At 37.5% G+C, this 20,696-nt stretch overlaps 1 protein-coding gene across 1 annotated transcript; it reads left to right on the top strand.

Annotated features, from left to right (window-relative positions):
- Positions 1–5,953: 5,953 nt before the first annotated feature.
- LOC147486820 (antimicrobial ginkbilobin-2-like protein) lies at positions 5,954–7,048 on the top strand. The gene has a single exon (XM_086571315.1). The coding sequence runs from the start codon at positions 6,163–6,165 to the stop codon at positions 6,910–6,912; it is 750 nt and encodes a 249-aa protein (XP_086427441.1). The 5' UTR covers positions 5,954–6,162; the 3' UTR covers positions 6,913–7,048.
- Positions 7,049–20,696: the final 13,648 nt, after the last annotated feature.

The following is a 20,696-nucleotide window of genomic DNA, read 5'->3' as shown; positions in this document are numbered from 1 at the left end:
TTATTCTTTGAGGTTAATTCAATATAGTTGTATCAAGTTTTTGATTACCCATTAATTATTCTTTGAGGTTAGTTCAGTGTAGTTGCACCAAGTTTACGATTTCCCGTTAGTTATTTATTAAGGTTAATTCAGTGCAGTTGCATCTAGTTTTCAATATTTTGTTAATTACTCTTTGAGATTAGTTCATTGCATTTGCATCAAGATTAATTCCAAGTTCCCGTTAATTACTCTTTAAGGTTAGTTCAATACATCTGCATCCAGTTTCTGATTTCCCATTAATTATTTTTCGAAGTTAGTTCGCATCTAGCTTCCAATTTTCGGTTATTTATGCTTTGAGGGTAGTTTGATGTTGTTACATCTAGTTTCCGATTTCCAGTTAACTATTCTTTGATGTTATTTCAATGCATTTGCATCCAATTTCGATTTTTTGTTAAATATTCATCAAGGATATTGCATCTAATTTCTGATTTCCCCGCCTGTTATTAAATCTATGATTTTAGTTTAATGCAGTTGCATCTAGTTTCCGATTTTCCGTTAATTATTCTTTGAGGTTAGTTCAATGTAGTTGCATCTAATTTCTGATTTCCCGTTAATTGTTCTTTGAGGTAAGTTCAATGCATTTGCAGCAAGTTTTCGATTTCCCATTAATTATTTTTTGAGATTTGTTCATTGCAGTTACATCAAATTTATGATTTCCCGTTAATTATTCATTGAGGTTAGTTTAGTACAGTTGCATCCATTTTTCGATGTTTCGTTAATTAGTCTTTAGATTAGTTCATTGCATTTGCATATAGTTTCCGATTTCTCATTAATAACAACTCTTTGAGGTTAGTTCAATACATCTACATCTAGTTTATGATTTCTAATTATTTATGCTTTGAGGTTAGTTCAATGCAATTTCATCTGGTTTCTGATTTCCCGTTAACTATTCTTTGAGGTTATTTCAATGCATTTGCATCTAGTTTCTGATTCTCCATTAATTATTATTTGAGGTTTGTTTGATGCATTTTTGCATACCATTTCCAATTTCTTGTTAAATATTTTTCAAGGATTTGCATCCAATTTCTAATTTCCCATTAGTTATTCTCTGACATTAGTTTAATGCAGTTGCATCGAGTTTTCGATTTCTAGTTAATTACTTTTTGAGTTTAGTTTATTACGTTTGCATAAAGTTTTTGATTTCTTATTAATTACTCTTTGAGCTCAGTTCAATGTATTTGAATCTAGTTTTCGCTTTCCTTTTAATTATTCAATGTGGTGTGTAATGCCAACTTTCTATTGATCCATCTGTAGTATCCTTAATTGCAAACATGACATAAATAAATTATGCTTGATTTATTATATGGGATCATCAAAGATTATTCAGTTTCTGATTTCCCGTTAATTATTCTTTAAACTATATCTGACTTACTATGTGGGATCTTCAAAGATTATCTACGAATGGGTCCTGTCATATTAATTATTCTGAAAAATATATGCAACTATATATGCAGAACTATTATATACAAATATTATATTGATCACTCATCCAAATTTCTTATAACATGAAAACCCCACGTACTCTCTATTTAAAAAAGAGAAAGAAAAAGAACTCACCTTTAATAAAACTCTTTAACTTCATTTTGTTGTTTAATAATAAAAGTTTGATTGAAGTTTTGTGAGATTGTCTAATAAGATGAAATTCATATTGAAGCTCCTTAAATAGCAAGATGTACGTTCCCAATCATACGAAAAAAGATAAGATAAACACCGTTTTAAATACAAAACTTATACTTATTGAGACATTCCCACAACATATAACGTACACAACTATATTTTGAGGTTAGTCAATGCATTTGCATCCAGTTTTTAATTTTCTATTATTTATTTTTTGAGGTTAGTTTAATGCAGTTGCATCCAGCTTCTGATTTCTTGTTAATTATTCTTTATAGTTAGTTCAATGCATTTGCATCCAATTTCTAATTTCCTGTTAATTGTTCTTCGAGGTCAGTTAAATGCATTTGCATCCAATTTCTAATTTCTTGTTTATTATTCGATGAGGTTGCATTTGCATCTAGTTTCTGATTTTTCGTTAATTATTATTTGAGGTTAGTTCAATGAATTTACATCTAGTTTCCAATTTTTCATTAATTATTTCTTGAGGTTAATTCAATGCATTTGCATCTAATTTATTTTTTGAAATTAGTTCAATGTAGTTGCATCCGATTTTCGATTTCCTGTTAATTATTTTTTAAGATTAGTATCACGCATTTGCATCCTGTTTCCAATTTATAGTTAATTTTTTTTAAGTTAGTTCAATACAGTTGCATCCAGTTTCCGATTTTCCGTTAATTTAATCTCTGAGGGTTAGTTCAATGCATTTGCATCCAGTTTCAGATTTCCCAACAATTATTTTTTTTATGTTAGTTCGATGTATGTGTGTTCTAGTTTTGATTTCCCACTAATTATTCTTTGAGGTTAGTTTAATGCAATTGTATCCATATTCCAAATGTCTACTAATTACTTTTTAAGATTAGTTTAATGCTTGCATATGCATCCAATTTTCGATTTCCCGTTAAATATTATATGAGGTTAGTTCGATGCATTTGCATATAGTTTTCTGTTTCTCGTTAATTATTCTTTGACGTTAGTTTCATGCAGTATTATATATATTTTAAAAATATTTGTCATTATTGGTTTGCCATTTTTGTTTTATTTTATATTATATATTGTGTGATGTTATTTATTGTATAATTTAATTTTCCATACGTAATTTGTTTTGTTTTGGTTTGGTATATAATTTATTTAAGCACAACGTCCACTTTAACTAAATCAATAGTTATATAATTTATTTAAGCCAACATCCGCTTTAACTGGTCTCGTTATTCTGCTAAAATTGGAAATTATAAAATTCATAAATTTAATTGGAATATGTCGTAATTATTGTAGCCGAAATTATGGTTTTTGAAACCCTTAATTATGATTAAATATCTAAATCCCACAGTGGATGTCACATCAACTTGATTTGTTAGGCCCATATATATATATATATATATTCTTATGTATATTCTTATGTGTGAAGTAGATCTTATTCAATTGAATGTTATGCTTTTCATCATCATCTATCCTTATGTGTGCTTTCAAGTGTTTACATATATGTCAAACTATAAAACTAGGTCCCTCATCTCCTCTTGGTGTTGTTTTCGGAGATTCAGGTTTTTGTTTGATGTCATTGATTCTATGACAGAGAACACTGAATCTTTTATTGGGTCATAGATTTCATTGCACTTGTCATTGATTAGGAGCAAGAGCATTCTGAAGATAAGCAGGCATACAATTACCGGTGTCATTCCTCTTCCCTAAACGTGTGTTTCTCATACGCCTTATAATGACATGTACATAGTTTCGCTTGACGCATTTAGCTTTTCATAACTATTTTTTACATTATAGGTAAAATGAGCAGATCACTTACTCGGCCCCAATTTGAGAAACCTTAAGGTTGAGATTTTACTATCTTCTTTATTTATTCTGTTTTACTTAAGATGTTGTAATGTGCAGTGCCTTTGTTTCTTGTCTTAAATACCAACTTGGATCAAAGAACAGCTTTTGCATATGACGTTTGCTTTGGGGAAATCACTTGTAGTTTGCTTCAGGGAAATGCTAATCGATTTTGTCCCAACTATTAGTGGGATTTCATTGGCTGAATCCCTCACATTTAAAAAGTGTCCAGGGATACAATATTGTTCTCACTTGTATCATGTAAAAATTCGGTGCAAGGTATCCTAATAAATATCAATATTTGCTTTATAAATGTACTCTTTTGTATTCAAGTGTTTATATTTGTGTATTGTGAACTCAGATTGGAAATAACTTTAATTGACTTATTATACTGTTCAAGTTGGTTGCAACAAATGATATTGGGCTAAAAAAGGTCAAAGGATGAGAAGGAGCAAAGCGGAAGCTGCTGCAAGTAAATAATGCAGTGATGAATCTATCTACTAGGCTGAAGCTTTGCTATATCTCAGGTGTCTAGTTGTAAATGTGTTGTTGTATTTCTTCAGTTATCCATTGATTTCGGGAGCTAAACATTATGTAGTGTAGTATAAGAGATTGTAAATGTTTTGTACTTCTATGTCATGTACATTGATTTTTAATAGAAAAGGGTATTGGTTATGGAACTTTGTTTGAGGTGGTTTTGTGGTGTACGAATTGTTTTTATATTATAATCTTTGGCGACTATGATTTAGTATTGGTTTATGCCGTTTTCAATAGCAAAAGCTTGTCATTGTTGAGAATTAATGACACATTCTGCAACAATTTATAAGTGTAGGCCATTCTAAGAATTTAAAGCCGTTGGGAAAAAATTGGCTATATTGACCATTTTGAGTCGTCGAGATAGTTGTCAGTATTTGCAAGAGAAATTAGTTGTTGGCAACTCTAATGACTTTAAACCATTGAAATATCTTGTTTAAGTCGACAATTTTGGATCATCACGCTAACTTTTGGAATTTTTGACAAACCTTAGTTGTCATTCTGGGTCATGGCTGCAAACAGCCGCATAGGGGTCGCGGATGTGGAAGCATTGCCTACGGCTGTAGTGATAATTTTAACCCCTCAATGATGCATTTGTGACACCACCTTCGCCAACGACTTTTCTGACAGCCATAATTATCATGAAAGCCTTTTAGTGACAACTTTTAGATATCGATTATATCGAATTTTTGGTGGTGATAGGAATTTCAGTAATACCTATATGTTGAGAATTATAAAAAAATAAACTCTGAGTACAAGCTATAAAGATAATAAGTAAATGAAATATAAACAAGAGATTTTGTCTAAATATAAATATAAACAAGATCTCAGACGAGCTTGTTGGGTTAGGATCTCCTGGTGGTGACCGACATACATGAAATCCTGTGGGTTAGTTTTTCTTTTTGATAGTAACAGAGGTGTACAATTAATATTTGTAGTTATGTAATTTTTCTCTATCTTGCCATATCAAGTTGAATATCCTTTTACTTTGATGCTCTTAATTTTGTGCTTTGGGATGATGTTATCTTTGTGTAAACTAGTTTTTATTTTTATTTTATGGTGAAATTGTGTAAACTAGTAAGCAAAGGTGGCTATAAGTCTATAACTCATATCTGCGTGACTAAATGTGTCCCTGTTTTTCCTTTCTTACATCTGAAAGTAGTGCTATTTGGACTTTCACGTAACTTTGTTATTCCCGGTTTACCTATGAAGCCAGGCCTTCAATTGGAAGATTTAGATTGCCCAGTGCCTACAAAGCATAAAAGTACTAATTTTGTTTCTAAATATTTTGTTGTCTTCTGTGGTTTTATGGATTACAGATTTTGTCCATATATTCAAGATCGAGCTTTTCTAAATATAGTTTTCTTGAACACCAATTCCGATCCCTTTGCAACTTCTTAGTTGCTAGTTGTTACGGTCATTTCCCATCGCAAGGGATATTCCTTTTCTAATAGTAACCAGAGTTACCTGACATTTCCAAATTTATGAGTTTAATGAGTATATGATCTTCCAGAAGAATAATCAATTTCAAATTAGTTTTCTCGAGTGAAAATAACATGATTGACTTGACGAGCCTGCCATAAAATTTGATCATCACCATTTGTGTCCGTTGCGAGCATTCGTGCAAAGAGGTATTACATATGGTCTACGCGCACAACCTCATGTACATTTTGTTCAAGCTAAGCTGACAGCAGTTTGGCTCCAACTATTAACTTGATACAGGTGACATTCTAGATTTAGGACTGAGTTAGTCAGAGGGGGAGGCCACGTTTATACCAACGAATTAGCTCTTCCATGACAATTGCATAATTCAACGTTCTACGCATGTGACTCGTTTTTAATTTCCTGTTTTAAAAGTTTTAATTAATAACTAAACTAGATTCCAGTGTTAAAATAATAACTGAATGGATCAACAAATTATTAGATTACTATATCGTCACAACTAACCGAACAAATCAAACAAATAATTTGTTCCTGAAGATTTCTGCAACAAACTCTACTATTTGTTGATTTGCTCAACACACGCCAGTAGAATGGGGACTAGGACAAGCTATGTAGGAAATATTCAATTTTATCTTCTATATAAGCAGATCACATTCATTTGAAGTAAATCCAAGCAAACGAAAAGCTCTTTCTCTCTGATCTTTAGCAATGTCTTCAATGAACTTAGGTCCTCTCTATCTGCTCTCCTTCACTCTTCTTCTGCATGGTGTCATTGGTGTCGACCCGCTTTTAAGTATTTGTTTTAACTCTCTCAACTTCACCTCAGGTAGTCCTTATAGCAGCAACTTGAATACTGTGTTGAATCAACTCAACATCAAAGTTCCTCCTACTGGTTTTGGACTAAGTTCAGTTGGCTATAGCCAAGATACTGTAAACGGGCTTGCATTATGTCGAGGCGAGACATCTAGAGCAGATTGCAAGTCTTGTGTCAATACGGCAAGTGCAGAGATTCAACAACGTTGTCCAAATGACAAAGGAGCTATCATATGGTATGATCATTGTTTATTGAAATATTCAAATGTTAACTTCTTTGGAACAATCGATTATCAGAATAAGTTCTTCTTGTTCAATGTACAAACTGTGAACGACACTGAATCATTTAATCAAAAGACAAAGAAGTTCTTAAGCAAACTATCCGATAAAGCTTCTGGAAGTTCCAAGTTGTTTGCAACCGGTAAGACAAGTCTTGGAAAGCTAGAGAAAACTACGAATGTCACTTCTCAGAAACTGTATGGTCTTGTTCAGTGTACCAGGGATCTGTCCAACAGTCAGTGTAAGAAGTGTTTGGATGATGTGATAAGTGAACTTCCAAGCTGCTGTGATGGGAAAAGAGGAGGAAGGGTTGTTGGTGGAAGTTGTAACTTTAGATATGAGTTGTATCCCTTTGTGAAGTCTTAGTACTTGGGTTTGCATTGGATTGTTTTGTTATAGATTAATAAATGAATAATGTACATCAATCAATTGATGATGTCTGATGACTACATATTTATACACATTATTTACATTTTGTTAATCTAAGTTATGATGTTTTCTTTACTTCTAGAAAGTTGTGATGATTCGTACCGTTGCTTAAAATTCCACATCTCTCAAAATCCTAGTTCAAAGTTTCGATGCCGACTTAAATGTGTCAGATCACACGGAAATCTCAGCATGTACCAAATGACCAATCTAGATACCGAGTTACTGACCGCTGCAAAACCGAAAATACCCGCAGTCAAATAAGAATATGATATATAGATTTATAGATATATACCACACCATTCATCAAATATTTGGTAACTCATTTAAAGAAAACGAGGGCTTCAACAGTGAATTCATCACGCTATTATTTTTTTTTTCCAATTTTGCCCCTTTCCAAACACAAATATTACAGCTCATGCTATTTTTTTATTTTGTCTTTTACAAAGATAAAATGATAGTTTCACATCTAAAAATTAATGAAAAATAAAATAAAATCAGAGATTGTTAACGTGGCGGAGACACATACAAAGAGGCTAGTATTTGGTAACTCATTTGTTGTAAATCATAATGAAATCCACGTGTTAGCGTTGTAGATGCTATAACCACTGTATTAAAAGTCCACAATCTATAAGTCAAGCAAAAACATGGGCTATATCCCGGGATTATGGGAAAATGGACATGTGCTTAAAAAGATGCTTGGGAAAGTCTAGAAATGCCCACTATCTCTATGACAATATTAATAATATGAGTCCAAATCATTTTGGGTCGGAGCCTGGGAATGGGGATTGGAAAGAAGGCAGAAAAGAAATTGGAGAGATTATTAATAATTTTTTCTCCAATCTCTTTAACTCGCAAGAGCTTCAGCTTGATGTGTTGGTTTTATCCCTCACATGAGGAGAGAGAAAAGGAGTTCATTCTGCGTGGAAATGTTTAAGCGCAACCCACGCTCAGATTGGGTTTGACCAAGGCGTGACCCGCGCCCATGTCGTGGAAGACTTCAAGTACCTTCAGTGCGACCCGCACTCGACTTGGTCTTGCCCGAGGCAACCCGCACCCAAGTCTATTTTGAGAAGAAATTGTAGACCGCGAGTTTGCAATAAGAGTTAGAGTTTTTGGCAAAACCTAACACCCAGAAAACACACAAGAGGCAATACAAAAGTCAGAAAAACCCCAATTTTGAAAGCTATCAAGATTGAGAGATAACATTTACAGAGATACAACCCTGTAAAGAGATAAGAGTGATCTAGTAAGGTGAGAGACTGAAAGGAGAGATTGTAATCTTCCTTCCCACTTTATAAAAAACTAGCTCTTGTGGAAGTAGGCACCATTGGCCGAACCATATATCTTTATGTTGTGGTATGCGTTTAATCTTGCTTTACATTATTTTCTGTTGTTAATAGTTGTTTAGTAAGTTGGGCATGTTAGTATAGGCTGTAGTTGATATTTAGAATTTGTTTGGAGTTGAATTGTGTTCAAATACAAGTTATCTGTGTAGTGGGGGAATTGATTGGTATTGGTATAAACCCCAACAAGTGGTATCAAAGTCTTGGTTAGATTAGCCTAGGGTGTTATCCAAATCTTGGTCGGAAGGTGTTTGACAAAACGCCTGAGAGAAGATTTGAGTTTAAATAACTTGTAGAAATGGACCATTCCGTGAACACTCGCATGACAAATCTAAATAGAGGTAACTACACCATATGGAAAACTAGGATGGAAGACTTGCTCTATTACGAGGACCTGACATAACCCATTGAGAATAGGGGAGTAAAACCGGATACAGTATCCAATGCCGATTGGAATATGCTTGATGAAAAAGCGATTGGGTGCATTAGACAACGGATTGACAACAATGTAATCCACCTTGTATCCCAAGAGACCACAGCTTTCAGCCTGTGGAAGACTTTAGAAGACCTTTATGAGAAGACAAGAAAGGACGCACAAAATAGCTCCTGTCACTCAGAGATCCTTGTTACAGAAAAGCAAGAGAGAGGCAAAAGTAGAAAACCACCTCATTCTAGAGGTGATGACAAAAGAAAATCTAGGAGCACAAGCAGACCTCCTAAGAAAGACTTGCCATACAATCATTGTGGTATCCATGGCCACTTCAAGTATGAATACATATAATTGAAGAGGGATGAGAAGACTAGTACCGTACATGAAGACAAGTTAGAGTTAAAATAAAGCACCACCGGTAGAGACGCCACATATATCGCTTCAGAAGGTGAAGTGGGAATTGTGTTAGACGGTGACGAGTTATGCTTGAGCACTTCAGGCCAGGGTACAGAGTGGGTGGTAGATACAAGTGTTTCTTACCTCGTCACACCCCATAAGAGTTTCTTCACTACCTACAAATCTAGTGATTTTGGTGAGGTAAAGATGGGCAATAGTGGAGTCTTGAAGATTATAGGCATTGGAGATGTTCATGTAGAAACCAATGTCGGTTATACCTTGACACTCAAGGATGTAAGACATGTCTCTGACATATAGTTAAGCCTAATTTCGGCTGGGAAATTAGATGACGATGGCTTTGTAAACTCGTTTGGTAACGGGGTATGGAAACTGAGCAGAGGTTCCATTGTAGCAGCCAGAGGGAAGAAAACTTGCTCTCTTTATAAAACACAGGCTAGTTTGTGTAAAGCAGAAGTGAATGCGGCAGAAGAAGAAGCTTCCTCCGAACTGTGGCACAAGAGACTGTGTCATATGGGCAGAAAAGGGATGGAAGTTCTTGCTAAGCAAAAGGCCTTGCCAGACATTAAAGGTACACATTTAAATACATGTACTCACTATTTGATAGGAAAGCAACACAGGGTGTCTTTCCAAAGATTCCTGTCTCACAGAAAGGACAATGTCCTTGAACTAGTGCACACTGATTTATGTGGTCCTATGAGAGTAAAGTCCCACCAAGGAGCTTTGTACTTCTTGACATTCATTGATGATACGTCAAGAAAGATATGGGCCTATAGTCTGAAGACCAAAGATGAACTACTTGGTGTGTCTATGAAATTCCACAACATGGTGGAAAGAGAGACTGGGAAGTTGTTGAAGTGTATTCGCTTAGATAATGGGGGTGAGTACATAGGGCCGTTTGAAGAGTATTGCCAGAGTCATGAGATTCATTATGAGCAGACCGTTCCCAAGACATCGCAACAAAATGGAATAGCAGAGAGAATGAACCGTACCATTGTAGAGAGGATGAGATGCATGTTGTCTCACTCTAAGCTACCTAAAACCTACTGGGTAGAAGTAATACGTACAACCGTGCATGTGATCAACCTATCGCCGTCAAAGTCTCTGAAGAGTGACTATCCAGAGAGAGTATGGTCAGGCAGAGATGTTGATTATAGATACTTGATGGTATTTGGGTGCAGGACATTTGTGCATATTCCAAAGGATGAGAGATCCAAGCTTGATGATAAAGCCAAGCAGTGCATTTTTTTGGATTATGGAGATGAAAAGTTTGGTTACAAACTCTATGATCCGATTAACAAGAAGGTAATCCGAAGTTGAGATGTTGTGTTCCTGGAAGACCAAACCATATCAGACTTTGAGGAGGGTGAGAAGCTACAGGCGTTCACCAATGATCTTGTTGATTCAGAACCAGAAGTTCTTACAGTGGAACGTGCAGAAGGCATTGAGAATGCAGAGAACCATGAGCCTGAAGCTCATGATGAGAATCCTATTGCTCATGATGGGATAAAACCTATTGGTATAGAAGATGCAGATGAGATGCATGAACCACCACCAGAGCAAGCAGAAGTGCATCCTCCTGAGGCACCAGCAGATGGGGCAAGGAGGTCAGATAGAGAGAGACTAGCTTCAACCAGGTATCCACCACATATGTACGTGCTACTATCGGATGGTGGAGAACATATGTACTATCAAAAGACACTTGAGGGTACAGACAAGGAGAAGTGGTTGAAGGCCATGCATGACGAGATGGATTCTTTGCATAAGAATCACACTTATGAGTTAGTTGAAAAACCGCAAGGACGAAAAATTCTCAAGAATAAGTGGATATACAAAGTCAAGCATGAGGAGAACAATCCTCACCCAAAGCACAAAACTCGCCTTGTTGTGAAGGGATTCGGTCAAAGGAAAGGGATTGACTTTGATGAGATTTTCTCTCCTGTAGTAAAAATGACTTCTATCCGGATGGTATTGGGTATGACTGCAAGTATGAACCTAGAGGTTGAGCAACTAGATGTTAAGACAGTTTTTCTTCATGGAGACCTTGAAGAAGATGTCTACATGGACCAGCAAGAAGGGTTTGAGGTCAAAGGCAGAGAGCACCTAGTATGCAAGCTGATAAAGAGCTTGTATGGGTTGAAGCAAGCACCTAGACAGTGGTATATAAAGTTTGATTCCTTTATGGCGAAGCAAGGATACAAGAAGTCTGCTTCCGATCATTGTATGTTTGTTCAGAGATTTCCAGATGGAGATTTCATAGTGCTATTGCTGTATGTGGATGATATGTTGATCGTTGACCCAAACATCAACAAGATATCCAAGCTGAAGAAAGACTTGAGTAAGTCCTTCGAGATGAAGGATTTGGGTCAAGCAAAGCAGATACTTGGGATGCGGATCACTCGTGACAGAAAGAGTGGGAAGTTGTGGCTTTCTTAAGAAAGCTACATTGAGAAGGTGTTGAAGAGATTCAACATGGATCAAGCCGGGCGGTCGGTTGTCCGCTTGGTGGCCAGTTCCGCATGACCAAAGAGATGTGTCCAAAGGGTGAGCATGAGCAGAGTCAGATAGAAAAGATTCCTTATGCATTCGTAGTGGGCAGCTTGATATACGCAATGGTGTGTACAAGACCGGATATAGCTTTCGCCGTGGGCGTTGTAAGCCATTTTCTATCAAATCCGGAGAAAGAGCATTGGAAAGGTGTTAAATAGATATTGAGATATCTCAAGGGCACTTCCAAATCATGTTTGTGCTTTGGTGGAAGTAAGCCCTTACTTGAAGGCTACACTAATGTAGCCATGGCAGGTGATGTTGACTCGATGAAGTCCACCTCCGGTTATCTGGTTACTTTTGCAGGGGGAGCAGTTTCTTTGCAATCAAAGTTACAAAAGTGTGTTGCCCTCTCCACTACAGAAGCTGAGTATATTGCAGCCACTGAGTGTTACAAAGAGTTGTTATGGATGAAGAGGTTCTTCGACGAACTAGGGCTAAAGCAGAAATAATTTGTAGTTCTATGTGACAGTAAGAGCGCCATCCATTTGAGCAAGAATCTGAGTTTTCATTCTAGATCCAAGCACATACACGTGCGTTATCATTGGATTAGAGAAGTACTCAAAGATAAGCATTTATGTATCGAGTATATCCATACCGACAAGAACGGGTCAGATATGATGACCAAAGTCTTACCGAAAGGTAAGTTTGATGTTTGTTATGCTATTGCCGGAATGGCAGCACACTCCTCCTGTTAATTTAGAAATTGCATGGAGGTAGCCCCCCTCACTGTTCGGGAGGGGGAGATTGTTGGCTTTATCCCTCACATGAGGAGAGAGAAAAGGAGTTTATTCTGCATGGAACTGTTTGAGCGCGACCCGCGCTCAGATTGGCCTTGACCAAGGCGTGATCCGCACCCATGCCGTGGAAGACTTCCAATACCTTCAGCGCGACCCGCACTCGACTTGGTCTTGCCCGAGGCGCGACCTTCGCCCAAGTCTATTTTGAGAAGAAATTGTAGACCGCGAGTTTGCAATAAGAGTTAGAGTTTTTGGCAAAACCTAACACCCAGAAAACACACGAGAGGCAGCACAAAAGTCAGAGAAAACCCAATCTTGAAAGCTATCAAGATTGAGAGATAACCTTTACAGAGATATAACCCTGTAAAGAGATAAGAGTGATCTAGTAATGTAAGAGACTGAAAGGAGAGATTGTAATCTTCCTTCCCACTTTATAAAGAACTAACTCTTGTGGAAGTAGGCACCATTGGCCGAACCACAGTATATCTTTGTGTTGTGGTATGCGTTTAATCCTGCTTTACATTATTTTCTGTTGTTAATAGTTGTTTAGCGAGTTGGGCATGTTATTCTAGGTTGTAGTTGATATTTAGAATTTGTCTGGAGTTGAATTGTGTTCAAATACAAGTTATCTATGTAGTGGGAGAATCGATTGGTATTGGTATAAACCCCAACATAATGATGGTATACTTCATCTCTTTGTGTCCCAAATGATGTTGAAATATGGAATGTCAAGAAGAAAATATAATACACCTATTAAAAGACCCTGGGCCAAATGGCTTCCAGGGGATTTTTTATCACCACCGTTGGGACTTTATTGGTGAAACTTGCAAACACAATCAAGAATTTCTTCCTCACTAGTGTCATAAACCCTTTCCTAAATGAAACCTTTATTACTTTGATTCGAAAAATAGCCAACCCAGATCATATTGCCAAGTTCAGACCAATAAACCTATGCAATTATAATTTAGCTATTTGTTTTGCTCAACAACGCCAATAGAAGGGGTACTAGGACATAGTAATTAAGAACTATTCAATTTATCGATCTTCTCTTCTATATAAGCAAATTAATTAACATTTCTTTAGAAATAAATCTAAGCAAACCAAAAGCTCTTTCTCTCTTATTTTCAGCAATGTTTTCAATGAACTAAGTTCCTCTCTATATATCTACTCTCTTTCACTCTTCTTTTGCATGGAATCATTGGTGGTGACCCGATTCTTAATATTTGTGCCAACTCGCACAACTTCACCTCAGACTGTTCTTATAGTAGCAACTTGAATATGTTATTGAATAAACTCAATATCAAAGTTCCTCGTACTAGTTTTGGACTAAGTTCAGTTGGCTATAGTCAATATAGTGTAAATGGGCTTGCTTTATGTCTAGGCGAGAAATCAAGCTAGGGCAGATTGCAAGTCTTGTATCAATATCGCAAGTGCACTTTACTTTCATCTAAAATTTTGGCAAGCCTGCAATGGAACCCCCAAGTATTCTTTGGCTAGGAGTAGATTAGCGCATTTGACTTCAGATCAAAAAGATCCCCTGACCAGCCACTAGTGTCCCTACTGACCAGCCACCGGCATCAACTTTGATGGTCGGTGGCTGGATATGTTGACCAACCCCTCTCTAGCACGCGATCTCTCTCAAGAGCTCTCACAGGAGGCAACAAAAGTTTGGTCTTGGCTGAACGTGTTGCATCTCGATCTAGCCGACTGATAAGAGCCCAAAATTGTAGTTTTAACCCTGTAACAGTCATACTTTTAGACCAATTATGTGAGTAATAATTAAGAGTTAACACTGATTACATGTTTTTATGTATTTCAGGTTTCAAAGTCCATTATGTACAGAAATGTGCCACTTTAGCGAGATAAAAGAGCAAAGGTCGGTTACTAAGGAGTTCCGTGATTAAAGGCCTAGATTCAAGAAGACAAAGCCTTCCTAAAGCCCGGTCAAAAGCTGAAAAGTCAACACGGGCAGAAACAGCACACAAGTCAGCAGAACTTCCGAAGGCCGTATCTTTGGACTCAGACCTCGGAATGGGGCCTACCTTATGTCAAAACGACCGGCTCGGAAAGAGCTTTCTAATGGTCCAAGCCTTGACCCAATCAGAGGAGCAGAAGTGGACAAAAAGTCTGTTGAAGCCAACTGCAGCTGAAGAGGCCTTTTTGGACTGAAAATATTGGGTTTTGGGCCTGATTCTCTGGCCCAAAACGTGGCTCCAAGCCTATGCACGATTTTTGGATCTGGACATATAAAAACCAAAGCTTAGCTCTTTGTTAATGGTAGCTAGTTAGACCTAAAACAATATAGATAAATTCTAGATCTAGTTTTATTAATTAAATTAAGTTTAGTTCTATTTTCAATTCTTGTTATAGATTAAGTCTTTGAATCATTGTTCTTGATTAATTAGATAAATAAAAATAGTTATTTTATCAATTTTGAATTGTGTTATTTCAATCTATTAGATCTAGTTTTAATTATTGTTGGTTACCATTTCTTAGTTGTTAATTAGAATTTAATCATTGTTTAGTTTATATTAGTAAATTTCGAATCTTGATAATATGTTTAGTTTAGATTCATATGGGAATGATTGCGGAATGATTCAAGGCTAAAACCTCCATTAGAGGGGTTGATGAAGCCTTGATGAAAACTTAGTGGTATAGTGTAGAAGCATTGTAAAGTCTATTCCAATCTAGAAGGTCATGATTAAGCCATGAGAATGGGGGTGGACGACCTCACATGCTAGTTAGTATTTGGTAGAAATGCCATGAACACTAGGGATTAGAACTCGAAATTCTTGCCGTAAGAAGCGTGAGAATCGAGATACAAGAGTCTATGTTAGGTTATTAAGTTGGATTCGAGGTGGATTCAATTCCCTCTAATCCTTTATCTAGATTCAAAACAATCATATTTCCATAGCATTCAGTAGTTAAATTCACACAATCAATTTCATATAGGTATCGAAGTATAACACACCTTCAGTAAAAGCTCTCATTGACTTTAAGACTCGATTAATTAGATTAGAAAACAATTCCATGCTAGAGCACTAGGAGTGGAACGAATTTGTTACTCCACTCTATCTCGATAGAATTGAAAGTAGGAACTTTGATAAATATAGACGCATAAATAGTTTTAGTTTTACTTGCGTTTAGAGTTTCATCGCTTTATTTCGTAGGTAAGACTGTCGATTTTATGTTTTATCAAATGGCGCCGCTGCCATCTTAGTTGCACTTTAGCATTGTTTTCATAGTAGAATTAGTCATTTTTAAGTCCCATTAAACCCACCCACCCTTGTTTGATTCATACTGTGGTTGTCCATTTCAAAGTTGAAAAAATTCACGGTCGAAATTACACCGAGCTGATCATCGGCGTAGTGAGAGCACTCGCGCTCTAACTCATCGGACCAATGGCGCCGCATCCCCTTGAAGTCGCGACCGCCCTAACTCACTGGACTGGGACCAACGTAGCGACCGCCCCTAACCGCGCCGACCGCCTCTAACTCATTGGACCACGAAAGCGACCACCGCTATCTATGCGAAGCGCTGCGCCTAAGCAAAAATTTTGCGGATTTCTACAGTTTGTTTGAACTTCGATTTTTTAACTTTTCGGTGTTCTAACTTGTTATTTTTAACGAACACGCCAGTAAACAAGACGCTTATTCATAAGCGAAGCAAGGACGCTTATCAGGTATTCCTTTCTTCCATACCTCGTGATCTCCAAAGTAAGAGGTTCATACTAATATATCAAGATTGTTTGGATTGTTTTCGTGTTTAGACTTAGACTTGCATGAGATTAAGGTCCGGGTGGGAGAAAAACACCGAACGTAATTAACCGTCAACAAACAAACATATCGAGTATACCAATCACTACACCTCTAACTACTATCCCACCAACCATACCCGACATAATGGTGAAGAAAGAGAGACTCCTCTCTCCGACTTCTACAAAGCTTTGGCGATAGCCCTAAATCTTGCATCGTTCTAGCAGACCGGTGGGGATTTTGAATCCCCAAACATATTTAATTTGTTACCCGTTTTCCATGGTTTAGGCCATGAAAAACCTTACCAACACATGTAGTGGGATTGAACAAGTCCTTACAACATTCCATCATCCCTACGGTTGGTGCGGAACAAATTAAACGAGGGTATTTCCCTTCACCTTAGCCGATAAAGGCAAGTGTCTTGGTTAAGCGCCCAAGTGCCTAACTAACTCGTGGACTCGTGGGCTAAACTTGTTCAGCCTATTTATGGAACATTTTACCCACCCCTAAAGACGGATGAGATGCTTTCCAAGATTCATTTCTTCCCGAGAACCCTCATGAATCATTTTCGAGGCTTGGAATCGCTTCACCGATCCGCTTATAGAGTGTCCACACCATAATCTAGCAAAAGACACGTTAGTTCGTGCCTTTTCAAAGGACTTCAACATCACCATAAAGAAGTCCTTGACATAATGAATAGGGGTAGTTTCTAAGTAAAGGAGCCTCTGAGGCTTACAAATTTTAGAAGAACAAACTAAACGCAATAACAATTGGGGAGTAATGATATCCCCCCGCTAGTTCTTCTTCAACAGTTAAGGCCGCCGGTATGTTTGAGATGAAACCCGATCCAGAACTTAAAAATTTAATCGAATCTTTAACTAAAAAGGTAGAGGCTATTTCTATTCAACAAAAGCCTATTCCCGTCATGAATGTCAACTCCAACCCATGTAATTTCTGTTTGAGTCCTGAGCACCCTGACTCCTATTGTCCTCTCACCTATGAACAACAACAAGTAAAGCAAGATAATGTTTGCTCCATTAATAACTTTCATATTCCTAATGCCCCATGGAGAAAACATCCCAACTTTAGTTGGCGAAACAATCAACAAGTTACACCTCCAGGGTTTAATAACCAAAATGTTAGGCAAGCAAACAACTATAATCAAGCTCCACCTAGGCAAGGACAGGGACAGGGACAAGGTCAAGGAAATTATAATAATTATAACAACCAAGCGCAACCACGACAAGGTGTAGCACAAGGTCAGAGTAATTATAATAGTTATAATACCAATAGAGGTATCGTTCAGGTTAACAATGGTAACTATCAAAACCCACCCATAAATAATCAACGTGAGATAGTTCCAGTCACACCACTTGTGACTACTACACCTACACAACCGGATCGTATAGACGCCTTTATACAGGTTACCCAACAACTTTTTCAATCAATGACTCAATCAAACCAACAGATCTTACAATCCATAAATCGGGGCATACAACAGGTTAGTCAAGAGAAAGCCCAACCAAAAGCGTGTTTCGGGACAAGCTATACCAAACCCTAAAACAACAAACACGACCTTTGAGGTAAACGGTAATACTAGTATGCGAAACGACAATAGTAGGTGACTGAATGCCATCACCACCTCTCCGTTACGGAAGAGTGGTTGATAACAAAGTAACTATGCCTATAGTTACCCCATCAAGATACTCTACACCGGATATCGAACTAGATACCCGAAATAGAAACTGAAGAGCCTACCACGGTAGAGGTACCCGGTTAAACCACAACCTAAGAAACGTAAAGCCAAGGTAACACATCAAGTCGAGCCATACGCTAAATATAGAACAAAACCACCATTCCCTCAGAAGTTAGCCATGCTAACTAGGGATACAAACTTTGAGGAGATTAGGAACGTTTTCAAGAATCTAACGATAAACCTTCCTTTTCTCGAAGCTATTAAAAGCTCCCTAACCACGCTAAGTTTCTTAAAGAGTTGTGCACTACTAGGCGTAAGACTAACATACCTAAAGACGCCTTTTTAACTGAACAATTCCCAACTTTATCCGAAAATAATAGAATTGTTAAGTACAAGGACCCTGGTCGTCCAACTGTAAAATGCACCTTAGGAGATTCCTACACGACGACCGCTTTATTAGACACGGGGCGAAGTGTTAACTTACTCCCCGTGATTACTTGTATAAACAAATAGGTCTACAGGAAATGCAACCTACAAAAATAACGTTGCAATTAGCGGACAGGTCAATTAAGTATCCTAAGGGTGTAGTGGAAAACGTGCTTGTTAAGGTTCAGGATTTCTACTATCCTGCTGATTTTGTTATCCTCGATACAGAAGTCGCTAATGACTCTGTACCGATCATCTTAGGACACCCCTTCTTAGCAACTGCCAACGCACTTATAAATTGCCGCGATGGTAAGATGTCCTTATCTTTTGGCCATCTTACAGTTGAGGTTAATGTTTTTAAATGATGAAAAAGTTACCGAATTCGTCTATAGATGGGGAGGTTAGCATGATCGAGAGCTTAGCTCAAGATTATTTTAACAACACGTTTCCTGAAAATAATATGTACAAATTCCTTTCTTTTGGAAAGTCAGATTTTGTAAATGACTCCTACTTAGAGGAAGTCAACACCATCCTTGAGTCCACCCCAATTGTAGACACTTCGGTTGCTCCACATATTGAGTATGAAGACTTGCTACCTAAGCAAGTATTCATTATGCAAAATGAGGACCCCGATGAAACATCTATTGATTTTCCTTCCACCCCAGTGCTTAAACCCCTTCCCCCAGAGTTAAAATATATTCAACTCGATCCGGATGGTAGTCATCCGGTAATTATATCTTCTCTGTTATCTAAGAATGAAAAGACAAGTTTAATCCGGGTGATTAAGGAACATCGGTCTGCGATTGGTTGGTCCCTAGCCGACATTAAGGGAATTGACCCTAATATTTGCACTCATCGTATCCATTTGGAGGATAACGCGAAGACTTCTCGCGAACCTCAACGTCGCTTGAACCCAGCCATGAAAGAGGTGGTTAGGGAAGAAGTCTTACGATTACTCGATGCGGATATCATATACCCCATCTCTGATAGCGAATGGGTAAGCCCCATTCATGTAGTCCCTAAGAAATCGGGAGTTACCATGGTACGAAATGGGAAGGGTGACTATGTTGTCACACAATGCCCTATGAAATGGAGGATCTGTATTGATTACAGACGTTTAAATGCTATGACACGAAAGGATCACTTTCCTTTACCTTTTATAGATTAAATGCTCGAACGCCTAGCTGGTCATGCTTTTTATTGTTTTCTGGATGGCTACTCAGGCTATTTTCAGATTATTATTGATATTGATGACCAAGAAAAGACTACATTCACATGTCCCTTTGGAACGTATGCCTATAAACGAATGCCTTTTGGCCTTTGTAATGCTCTTGGTACCTTCCAGCGGTGTATGCTTCATATATTTAGTGACATGGTAGAGCGCTTTATGGAAGTTTTCATGGATGATTTTTCTATCTATGGAGACTCCTTCACAGACTGTTTGTCTAACTTGTCTAAGGTTTTGACACGGTGTGAAGAAAAGAGCCTCGTTTTAAACTGGGAAAAGTGTCATTTCATGGTGAAAAAGGGCATAGTATTAGGTCACATTGTATCTAGTGATGGCATCGAAGTAGATAAGGCCAAACTAGATAAGATAGCGACTCTACCTAAAACCACGGACCGTCCGGTGATATTAGAGCCTTTCTAGGCTATGAGGGTTTTTATAGGCGATTTATTAAAGACTTCTAAAAAAATAGCTAGGCCTTTAACTAATCTGCTTTTGAAAGATGCAATCTTTGATTTTAATTTTAACCGTGAAGCAGGCTTTTGAAACTTTAAAAGCTGCCCTAACCTCTCGCACCAATTATACAGCCTCCCGATTGGTCTAAACCTTTCGAACTCATGTGTGATGCTAGTGACTATGCAGGTTGGTGCGATCTTTGAGACAAAAACTAGATAATAAGTCCATTGTTATTTATTATGCTAGTAAAACATTAAACGATGCTCAACGGAATTATTCAACTACCCGAAAAAGAATTCTTAGCCGCCATTTATGCTTTAGATAAGTTTCGTCCTTATTTGGTTGGTTCTAAAACCTTAGTTTACACGGACCATGCAGTTCTTTAAGTACCTTCTTGCAAAGAAGGATGCTAAGCGCAGATTAATCCGATGGATCCTTCTCCGCAAGAGTTCACATTAGAAACAAAGGACAAAAAGAGGGGTCGAAAACGTAGTTGCCGACCACTTATCTAGACTTACAAACGACGATCGATCGATTTTGAGTCCATACCGGACTTTTTTCCGATGAGCATCTCAGTATGCCATTTTTTCGGCACCATGGTATGCCGACATTGTAAATTATCTAGCAGCTGATGTTATGCCTTATAATTGGTCAAGAAATGAACGTGAAGAAGTTTTTGCCGAGTTAAG

The sequence above is a fragment of the Coptis chinensis genome, chromosome 7 (genome assembly GCF_015680905.1).
Source record: "Coptis chinensis isolate HL-2020 chromosome 7, ASM1568090v1, whole genome shotgun sequence".
In the NCBI taxonomy this organism is placed as follows: Eukaryota; Viridiplantae; Streptophyta; class Magnoliopsida; order Ranunculales; family Ranunculaceae; genus Coptis; species Coptis chinensis.
Note: the sequence above shows the minus strand (reverse complement) of the source record. Positions and strands in the feature narration are given on the sequence as shown.